The sequence below is a fragment of the Falco naumanni genome, chromosome 4, assembly GCF_017639655.2.
Source record: "Falco naumanni isolate bFalNau1 chromosome 4, bFalNau1.pat, whole genome shotgun sequence".
Lineage (NCBI taxonomy): Eukaryota > Metazoa > Chordata > Aves > Falconiformes > Falconidae > Falco > Falco naumanni.
In genome coordinates, this window is record NC_054057.1 from 18,976,598 (window position 1) to 18,988,988 (window position 12,391).

Below are 12,391 nucleotides of genomic sequence, written 5' to 3' on the forward strand. Positions count from 1 at the left end.
GACCCCTGTAGCGACAAGACACTGCTGCAGAACTGTGCAGACTGTTAGACAGGTCAAGAGGGGTGTATCAGTCCATCAGTTCATACTGTGAGCAGGTGTATGCTTTACTGAGACTAATGTATTTATATAAAGCAGTTCTTGGCCATAGGAATGCAGCCTCTTTTATCTTGGTAGGTATAAGGGCATTTGTAAGTGTACAATAGACCTCTCTGATTTTTTTCCCCATGTGATAATGGATGTCAGATATGTTTGTAGGTTCACATCATGAGGATCTTATACTGCTTTCACTTCTCTGAACTGTACTGCAACTTTTGCCTGCATTTTGTTTCCCTGTGTTGGTCAGGGTTTATGGTATTGAGCCTCCTTAACATAAAGCAGGAACAAATTCAGTGGATAAATCAATTTGAATACTGGAGCTGTATCAAGTTGTGCTCTTCAAGGCACCTTAAAATAGCAGTCCCATTGAGCAAGACTATGAGTAAGCAGCTCCCACAAGCATGTGCTGCCTTTGCTGTGTACTAGAAACGTGGGGCCCAGCTGGAATCAGACGGCAATGTCAGACATTTCTGAAGGAGTCTCTAGAAAAAATAGGTCTGGAAGGACGGTCAGTTGGAGTCACATAGTCATTGAAATTGTATGGTCAGAAGATACTCAGCTAGCTATGAGTCATTAAGTCGGGGACAGGAGGCTAACCTTGCCCTGTGATAGCCCTGAGGCTGTGCCAAATTATGCAGAGTTAGTTAAGGACTCTCATTCTCAGCTTTCCCAGTTCCTCAAGGATTCTTTCTTGTCAGCACAGAGAAGCGGAAGAAAGATGTTTGTGTGAATATGGGGGAGGAACCAAATAAAACCAACATTAAAAAAAGTGTGTGTGTATATATATGTATATGCATATTTAAAATCCAAATGCAGATATACACATATATATTTATATATGTGTGTGTGTGTGTGAATTTTGCAGTGTTAGCTTGCGACAGATGTAGAGATGAATAAAATGTATCACTGCTCTTCCAGACTGTACATGTGGAAGACCTTATTAATGCTAATATTCCTATATTCTTCTGCATGCAAGATATTGCAGTATTTTTAACGAGGTGAATATGAAATCATCTCTGAAGACATGACCAGGTAAATCTGAAATTGTCTCTGGAAGTAATGTTATGTTGAAGCTGAAAGACAAGATACATGTCACCTTTAATTCTGTCTCCTAACAATGGATACGTGATACCAAGATACAGACCTATTTGCATTGTGGAACTGTATTATTTAAGCTGCATTCCACCATGTGGCTCATCTAAACCTTACCATTTGTCCCCATGTCCTCTCACCTTGCTACAATAGGATCCGTGCCAGTTGCACCAATAGCTTCCAGGATTTTTTTCATGACAGAGTAACTTGACTTTTTCCCACTGTCTGTCTGGACAGACTTGCAAGCTAAAATGCTTTTAAGGTCAGAACTGCTAGAGGTACATTAAACATATATACAGCATTCTTGTCATATTGAGATACTTAGTAATGTCTTTCTTCACTGAGCTTTCCATGTTATGCTTTTAATCAACAAATGTGACAAATCTTGCTCAGAGCCAAAGCAGAAAACAAGGGCAGGTGGCCTTTTAGCATCCCTCCTCTGTGCCTTCTGCTACTGCCTTTGGCATCCTCTTGCTAGAGCCAGGCACTAGCATGATCTAACAAAACCTTCAAGCCATCCTCCAAAGGAAAAAGACTATTAGGAAAAGAAAACAAAAAGCAGAGGCAGCAGTTTCAATGGCGACCAAATGCCCAAGCGCTTGGTGAAAAAGGACTTACAGACACCAGGGAGAAGCAGGCAGATGAGAAACATGGAGAGAAGGCATCCACTGGAGTGAGCAAGGAGAGGGGATAGATGTGTAGAATACACATCAAAAGCTGGAGTTACCCATTTAATTCCTCTGGCTTCCAAGCATATATAAAGTACCACCTTGTTACAGGAGAATTTATGGTCTAGACAGCAAAACCACTGGGGAGTTACGGTAAAATGGTACATTGACTTTACGTTGCAGCAGCCCTATTGTTTCTTCATCTGCTGTGCTGATTATTTGCAGCATTTGAACTGATTTGCTGTTCTGGTTTTGAGGTTTTTTTGTAATTGCCATGTATCACAAGCAAACAGTAACCCATTAGTGATAGCTTTGTCTCTCTAAATTTAGAAGTGTTTATTCAGTTCCTGCAATTTGAGATTTGGAGACAAGCCTGAGGGTTCCAGAAACTACACCGTTTGCAAAGTCCTTTAAAGGATATTTTTGGTTAAACTTAGACAATGTTGACAGAGCATATATCTTCTCTGTTCCTCAAAGAATTCAAGTTAAAAGAGATATCAAATCTGTCAGCTAGGTAGAAGTGTGTTTCAGCACTAGCTCTTCATTAGCAAACTGAGAAAAATGACACTTCAGCCTTTTCATAGCTAGTCTTAAGAATGCCTGTCTTTGACTCTGTGTGAGGCAGTAGTAAATAAAATGAAAATATGTTCTTTAAGCTTTTTTTTAAAAAAAAAAATATTGCCTGTGAAGAGTGACATGAAAGCAGACAGAACTATCTCATCTACATCCGCCTAGTCGCATGATTGCATACGTACAGGTGTCTACAAGGATTCATGAAGTTCAGTAAACTTTTCCAGGTAGGACTCAGAGGTTCTCAGAAGTACCAACAACCTGTGATCTGGTGGAATTTCCATCCCTGCAAAGTCATGGTACAGCTAGGTCTTATACCTTACAGGACAATGTTATGGAGAGAGTCTGTGTACAGTGCATTGCAGGTATGAATTTATTGATAGGAGGGAAGGTGGCAGACATTTAAGCTATTCAACCAAAGCAGCGCACAACTTCCCAGCTCTCCTCTCGCTGGCATATCACTACATTCACATAATGTACGTTGAGCCTATTGCACTGTTAGAGTCACTTGCAATTCAATTGCTTTCTCCATTAAGTATTTACCATTTAGAAGAATCAAGGCATTAACACACTCAAATCTGTTCTTGTGCAGTCTGGCTTCAGTGATGCCCTTAAGTCTGCATGAAGAGTACAAAATCTTCCTACACCATACCTACGTTAAATGATTACACAACTGTAATTGCTAAGGTAGAATAACTTGTTTCTATTTGCTGTTCAACAGGCATTCTAAAAGATTCAGGTTAGATTTCAAGGAGCGGAAGGTTTCACAAGCAAAGCAAGAGGTTGCACAACAAGAACAGAAGGTGCAATATAAAGTCTATCTTCTGCTTTAAATTCTGTTGTTTAGCAGTGTACGGTAACCTTCTTGATTACTAAAATGAGTTACTGCCCCCAACTGTTGCCTCTGATCCAGTTCCTCCGTTCTCTTTAGCATGAGACAACAGCTCCTTGTGCCCTCCCGGGGTGAAACAGTCCCTGCTGAGCACCCCTGGCCCCTGCGGCCCCCGGCCCCTGCTGAGCACCCCTGGCCCCTGCAGCCCTCCCTCCGCCTGCCTTAGGCCCAGCAGATGAGCATCGATCACCCCGCTGTTACCAGTCCCGCCAAAGGTGACAGCTGGCAGTGACCCATGTATTCAGCGCAAGCGACACCCGCCAGGCTCCTGCCACCCCGCCGGCGCCTGAGGCCGGGCCCGGCCGCGCCGCCGCGGTGCTCCCGGCGGTGCCTGCGGGGGCAGCTGGGCGCCCGCCCCGCCGCCCGCCCCTGCACTACAGCCCCCGGGATGCAGCGCGGCCCCCGCCCCGGCCACGCCAGCGCCGGGCGGCCCGCGGCCCGCCGGGACTTGTGGTCTGCGGGGCCCGGGCGGGCGCCGGGCCGGGGCTCCCTCAGCCTCCGCCGCGGCGGGGCCAGGCCGGCTGCCGTGAGGCGTCGGGGCCCCGGCACGGCCCCCGCCGCCTCCGGCGCCGCTCGCTGCCCTTCTCCCCGCCTCCTCCCGGGGCTCCCCGCCCAGGAGGCGGGAGCCCGCGGCCCGCCCCGGCCGGGCCCGCCGCGCAGGGGGAAGCCGGGGGGGCAGAGCGGCGGCGGCTGCCCGGCGGAGCACGATGCTGGAGTCCATCCGTGTCACCGGTGAGTACCGCCCCCGGGGACGCGGCCTGAGTCGGGACCGGGCACCGGCTGCGCCTCGGGGGCGGCTGGGGCGTCGCCGGCTTGGCGAGGGGCTTGGAGCGGCGGGAGGGGGCAAGGTGGGGCCGCTTTCGCGCGGCCCCTCAGGCGCCCCCGGCCCGCCGAGGCAGCGGCCCGCTGGCACCGGCTCCCCCGCGGGGAAAGCGACGCCCGGGGCGGCGCCACGGGGCTCCCGTGAGCGTACGGCGCCGCGGGGACGAGGGACGGCGCCTCGTCCCTACCTGCCCGGCAGGGAGGCGACCGCAGCCCCGCCGGTGGCCGGGCCCGGCCCCTGCCCGGCGAGGGGGCGACACCCGCCCGCTGTCGGTGGGTCGAGGGGCCGAAGATGCGGCTGAGAACGCTAATAAAACTCTTCTTAATATATCTGGTGTCTCTGGCTCTTTGGCTCGCCTCTTGGTCGTGTTTTCTGGGAAGTTAACAAGCCTTTGTCATGCATGTGTATAAAGACCTGTATTACGGCTGTATAAGGGTAATATGGAAAAGTGTTGGTTACCACACAGAGCTGTCCTCCCCAGTGCTGCCTGTATGTGGTATGTAGGAAAACCTACAATACAGCCGCTGCTGCTGCAAAACAGTTTTTTCACGCCGATGTTTACCTTTTAAAATTTGACGTCTTTTCATGTGTCATTATTTCAGCTGCTCCAAGCCACTGTTACTACAGGGAAATCTATGTAGAAGAGATCTGGTGGAGAGATGGCTTAGCGTCCCCTCACACAATACTGTTACAATCATTATTAAGAGTTCTTACAAGTGCTCTTTCTCTGTGTTATTTATATGCCACTCCATCTGCCCACAGATATGAGTAGGGTCTTATTTCTTGTAATGGGACAAGAAATAAAGTTCATGGAATTGGAGCATCCCTAGACATGTACAACAGCAACTGTAATCATAAAGGATGGAGATTTCTTAAAAGGAAGGGTCGTTATTTTGGGTCCATGCTTCTCCATCAAATATTCCTGAACACACCTGTGCTGCAGTAGAACAAGCTAGAGATCTGCTTGGATGGGAGTTTCATCCTGGGCAGGTCTATCTGTAAATCAGTGTTTTGTGATGATGTCCTGAGTCTATTAAGTCAATGGCAGTTTGTTACTTGATTTCATTAGGGTCAGGTCTTCACTTTTGCTGATTATTACTGCACTCACATAATTTAATTTCAAGAACCTGAATTTGGAGTCAGTTATGTAAGACCGTATCACAGTGTGGAAACATGCAAGAAACTGCTTGCCAGTCAGTCCATACTTTTTGTGTTTTTTAAATAGAAACGGTGCATCTTATATATCTTGTAATTTTAACAAAGAAAAAACCAAACTGTAAAATCCAAAATCATGCCAATGAGTCCTATAAGTGCTGGATCTTTCAGAGTTATTTACAGACATTGGCAGTTAATGAATCAGACACAGAAATTGGCTCATAGTTGAAACTTGCACTTGGTTTTGGAGCTCAGAATTAAAGCTGAATGACAAATAATATTGTTACAGGAAAGTAAATAGGTGGGTAATTTTTTTTGGAAAAAAAATAATGCCTTAGATTAAATGTCAAAGTTCCCAACATCATACAGGCTCTAGTTAATAACCAACATGCAGAGAAAATAGAAAATAGCTCAGCATTAATCTTTTTACAGATCACTGGCTAATTCTACAGCAAAACCATTTTCAGTCATTATAGATGGTACTTCCAGTGCTGTGTAATTCAAGTTGCCTGATGCTTCCTGTTCAAAGCTTGAGTGTTTGCAAACTTAAGGGTGTTTATAGTGGTGAGGAAATAGACTACAGGATTCTGATCAGATTCTGTTACACCACAGACATCAGCCTGAAGTAGCTGAGACAGTGGAATGTCACAAGTTCATATACAACATGCTCTGTTGCCTGTTTTATGCAGAATATTATTTACACAGCCCTCTGTGCACACAAACCATACAGTCTAGAGCTCATAATGACAGGTAGTTGTTAATCTGTTCTGTTAATTTTTTTGTAATGTACACATTTTTTTGTAGTTTGCAAAATGTGTCAAAGGAGGAATCTTACTTGTCACATCTGTATGCTTTCTTCTCATTTCTTAGTTTCAAACTTCACTGTTTTCTTACTTGTAGACAGATCACAGCCATTATTTGCATTTCTCTAAATTCAGAAACTCAAGTCAAGCTATTGGGAGTGGTTTCTGATTGTGAATAAAAAGAAAATCAAGCATATTCTAAGATGGTAATGGTGAATTAAATGGTCACTAAAAGCAGTGGCTCAGACCATTATAGAGTAGGAGGAACTACGAACATCTTTGCTAAGCACCTTAAGAATCATACCTGTGGTTTGGAAAGGATTTGTCCATTATGCATATATAACCTGAGTGACAGCTGCTTGAAAACCGCAGGAGCTCTCTTTTTTAGATCAAGGCTAGCTGGACAGAAAGAGATCTGTGCCCACAAATATCTGTCATTAACCTCATTCCACCTGTGGAACAGGTGTTTAAGAAGCTGCCTGGATAGTAGCTACCCAGTAACCTAAAGGAAGATTTTTCTACAACAGTCTCCAAAGTCTGGAAGAGTTCTTACATTTTACCACACATATGATTAACATATAAAAGATTAGCTCAATGTGTCAATTTCTAAAGGATGGAAACCAATAATATAACCTAGCTCCTGAATATAACATCTTTTTCCTAACTAATAATCTCTGACAAGATTAGGCAGTGTCTGCGGTGCTACAAGACTCAAAGCTAGTGACTGGGGTGCAATTTAGACATGGAAAGCATTTCATTAGTGCAGATTTATAATTAGATTTGTGGTTCCCACATATCCTCTGTTAGCAGTCTTGGGGTACATCCCCTTCTCCAGTACTGCCGTGATAGTGGAATAGCTACATGCATATAAATGAAGTTACACTGGGGTAAAACTCTCCTGTTGGCAAAACCAAGCCTGTGGCATTTTGTATTGTGCTGTGACATGCAGTACATTTGTATCTGCACAACGAAGTGAGGCCAGTACTGCCAATTCTAGCAGGTATCTTGAAAGCAATGGGATTTTGACTAGGGCACAGCCTGCTCCTGTGGGGAGAGCCTGTAGACACATGGTGGGGTTGCCTCTGGTGGGCTGCCCTGCTAACCCACCTTACAGGGCAGCAGAAACCAAACACAGCAGCTCCAAAGAGTGGCAGAGCTCTACTCTGGCCCAGGACAGACCAAGTTTCCATTGAACAGGAGGGGTTTCTGCCCTTTGGTACCCTAATGATGTCAAAACGGGGACAGACAGCTCTTTCGCCCCCTCCTTCTTGCTTCTTTCTACATCACCTTCCGCTCCAAACCTGTCGGATTGTTTCATTTAGAAATTCACCCATGTCTCTAGGACCTATGCTTTTTTATTACAGTGTTGTTGCCGAGAGTAACAAAATATAAATAATGATGGGAAATCTTTTGGGGGGAGACTGTGCTAGTTTTGTTGTGGATTTTTTAAATTGTTGAAAGGCTTGGGGCTTTGTGACTGAGTGTTTGAAAGCGAGAGTAACGCAGGGGATCTTTGTACATAAATTACATGTGTTAGGCTCTCAAAGGTAACTGGAGGCTTGGGCATATGTTCTTTGAAAGTTTGCTGCTGCAAAAACTGAAAAATGTAAAGTCAGGAAGTTCAAATTTGTACTTCTCAGAGCACATGTGGATGAGACACAAAAGATAAAATCTGTATGATGTGTAGCGTGATACGCAGGATAGAGTTATGCCATAGCATGGTGATTTTCAGTTTGCCTTTTCTATACCTTTAAGAAGTAATCTATTGGTGTCTGTTCTATGGTACCCAGAGTTTAAACGATGGAGATCACTGCTAGCAATCTGTGTAATTAATGTGTGTTGATAATCCATTCTCTGACTGGCTGCTTTATAGCAGTATGGTATCTCAGTACACTGAAGTATGTTTTCAGAACACAGGCTGTGCAATGAATTGGTTTTATAGCGAGGATACTAGACCTCTGTTTCCATCGCCAGACACTGCTAATTCTTGGAAACTCTTACATACAGTTTAGTAAGTCAAGTTACCTAGAAGACATATTTTAATTTGATTGATGCTGTCTAACTTACAGCTGTGAGTTTAAAATTATACCTATTACAGATTAAACAAATGTACTAGAGAAAGAACTTTAAAATTTGGGGTTTTGCAACATGATTTTGATGTCTCAAATATTATTTTCTAATTTATTTTGTAAAATAGTGGTGGTCACAGGGCCAATCAAAACATTTAGATCAGCAGTTAAATGACTTCTGTGAAAACTGAAGTGTTATCTAATATAATCTTCTAAATCTGCTGGATTATCTGTTTATTCTAGGTTTCCAACACAAATATGCATCGAACAGTATTAATTCTTTAATCAGAAGAAAATTAAGGACAGCCAGACTTTGTTTGGCAGCTGAAAAATCACTTTTCTATGAGATGGCACATACAAAGTAACTACAGAATTGGGGACAACTATTTTTGATATCAGCCATGTGTATGTGAAACCTGCCAGTGTATATTCAGCACTCAACCATCATTTGTGACACTTGCAGTAGAATTCTGACTCGTGATTTTCAGAAATTAACTAGATATAAATACACTTATTACTGGCTAACTGTACTACTTAGCTCTGAAAGCTTACTCTCATAAGTTTTTGGTATTGGATTAACACAAAATCTTGGAGGGGATTAAGGTAATTTTGAGTTATTTAAATTCTGTTTCTGGTGGGGTTTTTTTCTTTTCTATTTATCGCTTCTTACATACATGTGTGGTATTAATTCAAATTATTCTCCGTGTAGTAGCAATTTATGGCATCTCTGCTCTTTGTGGCTTTTGATAATTGATCAGTAGAGAAGATGAAGCATTACTGCCACTAGCATTACATTATTATCTTGTCTGTATTTTAACAAGTAGCTGTGTAATTTTCAACTTCAATTTTGTCTACACAAGCAAATTCACATGCTCAGAAATGGGTTCAGACATTCTGGAAACCTTGCTTTTCATTTATCCTTGTAAAAAGTAATGGTACAGGTCTGAAGTCAATCTCAAATATTTGCCAAGAAATATGTGAGAGTGGTCATCCTATTCTGTTGTCCAAAAAAATGCAACACATTTTATGGTAGTTGTTCTGATGTTGTTTTCCTTGTGATGGGAACTACGGTTTCTCATCACAACAAGCAAGAGAAGCCACGCAGGCAGGTTGTCACGTATGCAATAAGAATGATCTGACAGAATTTGAACAGGAATGCCAAGGAGCGTGTTCCTGCACCAAGAGCAGAAAGGGAATTTGCAAATTTACTGTGAAACAAAACTGAGCTTGCATAAGTTACACATGCTTTAGTAGAACAAAATAATCTAATGCTTTTGTCTTTCCCTTCCCAGTAGAGGAAACACCCAGGCTGCATATTTCCCATTGTATGTTCATGCAAATAGGACCTCAGTCTTTTTGTTTTTTAGGAAGCATCTTCAGGAGAACTGAGGAGCACAGATTGACATGGAACTCACAGAGGTCCAACAGCATGAAATAAGTTGTCATGGTGCTTATGTTGGGAGCAAAACCTAATTTTATTGTGAAAACAAAGCTGAAATTAAACTACATCAATTTTTTTCCCCTTGGAGGCATTTAATGATCTCTTGCTAATGTTCCATTCAGAATATAATTACTGTATGTAAAGTAATTACAGCTCAGCTATGTATTACTGTGGGCTGAAGCTCAAATCCCTTTTGCAGGCTTTAATCAAGCTCCGGCCATATCTCCTGTTCTGTGAATCCTTTCATTTTAGGTGCAGAAGTAGGAAGCATTTCTCTGTGACAGCATTTATTTGCGTGCTTACTTTCGGCTCACCTAATGTTCTAGGATGAACTGGTTGGCAAGAGAAGGGGATGGTTAGAACCAGTGAAGAGAGGTCACCTCTCTAACAAGCCAGCTGAAATTACAGTTTCAGTCCTCAAATCACTTTTCCTTGCAGCTGCTCTGCACCAGGGACCTCCCCTGAAAGCTATGCTTAGGTGTTAAGAGCAAGAAAGGAGGATTCATTCATTAAAGGAACATTATTTGCTTCTTGCATTCATTTTCTTCTCAAGTGTTTTCTTAAAGCTAGCAACTTTGACTAGATGAAATGACAGCATTATCTTAAGGATACTCAGAGGTGTGTTTGTAACTATCTGGTTTCTCCTCTTTATATATAGCTTACTGTCTGTATTAAAAAGGAATATGTGAAACTGAAGTCTTCTTATATTACTATTCATATGGTGGTGTAAATTGTTCACAGTGGCAGGCCCATTCTGATGTTCTTTTCTTTTCTGAGAGTAAATTCTGTGAATCAGATTTTGCAGATGAGAGCATACCAGACTGCTTATATCACAGCACAGATCCCTGTGGGACTGCGCTGTAAATACTGCTCACATACTCCTATACAGTTTCCTTTTTTTTAGGTTATTCTTTACCCATACAGAAAGCCTTCCTTGCATGATACAGGTCAATCAGATTTGTTGATACGACAGTACACATTCATAAAGTCCCCCACAGGGTCTTGTTTTAAACAGGCTAGTTCTTAGCTGCAAACGGTGCACTCATGCATGGAGATGCAAACATAAAATACTTGCTTAGCTGGATCTTGCAAGTCCCAGTCTAGTTGTTCAAAAGTGATATATACACACAATTCTCCCATATGTCTAGAAGTCAAGATTAACTTGATGTGACTGCAGTTAAGACAAGTTCTGTGTTTCATTGATGTTGCAGTTTTGAGTCCTTAAGATTAGTATTGCTGTATGAAACAATCACATTTGTCCTCAGCTTTTCCTTTTTTCTTCCCCCCCCCCCCCATGCAGAAAAACTTCACTGGCGTAAGACAGAGCTTTCCAAGAAATCAGTCCTGAGTCCAGAAGAACATAAGCTGAACATTAATAATGAAAACAGCCTCCAGCACGCACCATCTGGGATCCTTAAGGACATTTTCACGACAGGAACCAGTAGCTACAATGTCCTTCTGCAGAGCAAAGAGGAGAAAAAACACCACGCTCAAAAGCAGTCATCTGCTCACCACAAGAAACACAGAAAAACTACAAAGTCTTCTACCACCTTGCGAGGCAATGAGCACCGCCGAATCAAAGTCCCACTACCCTTGCTCAGTGGCGGGTGGTACCACACAAACAGACAGCCCTCCATCATTGTCACTAGCCCAGTGTCTCCCAGCATGAAGTTTACAAACAGTATTTCAGTTGGAGGGAGCAGCATAGGACTGCCATCTCGACCCAGAAATAGAACTATGAGGCATTTTAATCTAACAAAGCCAAAACAGTCACAGTCCTCAAAAAGCCATGGAAAAGAAGGTGATGGCTCCAGCCGAAAACTCTGTTTACTGACTGCAATCAAGCCTTCCAACGTGGAGAAAGAGAAGATGAAATTCTTCAACTCAGATTTCACATACAATCCTCAGTTTGAATATGCAAACCCTGCTCTGCCAAACGTGTTAGCTAAGCACAGCCATGCATCTGACAGATTTCTTAAGCAGGTATAGTTACTTTTTTCCCCTCCTTTTCCACTGTTTATTTTTTTCTACACCTATTAAGATGGTGTTTGGCTTTGTTTGTATCAAGTTGTTTGTCCTTATCCTCCCCTACTGTTTGAAAAGCGCATCAAAGATGAGAATACAATAGTAGAACCAAAAGAAATTATTTGTGATTAAAAAACAAAAGCCTTCCTAATATTTACCAGATTCTATAGGATAAAGGCACTCTTCCTTATAAGTTATTTAAGGCAAGAATTTAATTTTAGGCAATGAAGCAGCGTCAAATACAGGAAAAATACAACGCCTACGTAGGCTTTAATAAACAGAGGAAAAAAGCAGTGTAGAAATCCTGCCAATCCTCTTGGTGACAGGAATTGGGAGGGAACAGCAATTATTTGAGGTCATGGTTATTGAATAAGCATATGTTGATGTTCCCTGTTTTAATCAACTTTGAAAGGATATTTGCATATACATAAGGCTTTATCAAGCAGCAGAAAAATTCCATTCCGGAGAGAGGTAACATTTAAAAAGACAACCCCCACCCCCCTTTGTTTTTTTATATACTATGCAGCCACACTGCTAACGTAGCTACAGATATTCCCATTCTGTGTAACTACCCTGTCTTCCTACCTGTCTTTGAGTCACAAATACCAAAACCCAACCAGAACAAAAACCTGGTTTCAACTTTGACCTAAGTGACAAAACCCAGTGCTTATCTATATAATAACAGAAGCAGTCCTGTTCCCACTTTTGCTATTTTAAAATGGTTTAGAGAGATCCCATAAGCTTTTCTAAATAAAAT

The 12,391-nt window shown here is 42.7% G+C and overlaps 1 protein-coding gene across 2 annotated transcripts in view; it reads left to right on the forward strand.

The window, feature by feature from the left end:
* The first annotated feature begins 3,774 nt into the window (after positions 1-3,774).
* The window catches only part of KIAA0895 (KIAA0895 ortholog), a 30,436-nt gene continuing 21,819 nt past the window's right edge, over positions 3,775-12,391 (forward strand). For both annotated transcript variants that reach the window (XM_040592075.1, XM_040592076.1), the window contains exons 1-2: positions 3,775-4,050; positions 10,910-11,592. In XM_040592075.1, the coding sequence (XP_040448009.1) occupies positions 4,026-4,050; positions 10,910-11,592 (708 nt within the window). In that variant the 5' untranslated portion in view covers positions 3,775-4,025. The remainder of the gene's footprint in view (positions 4,051-10,909; positions 11,593-12,391) is intronic.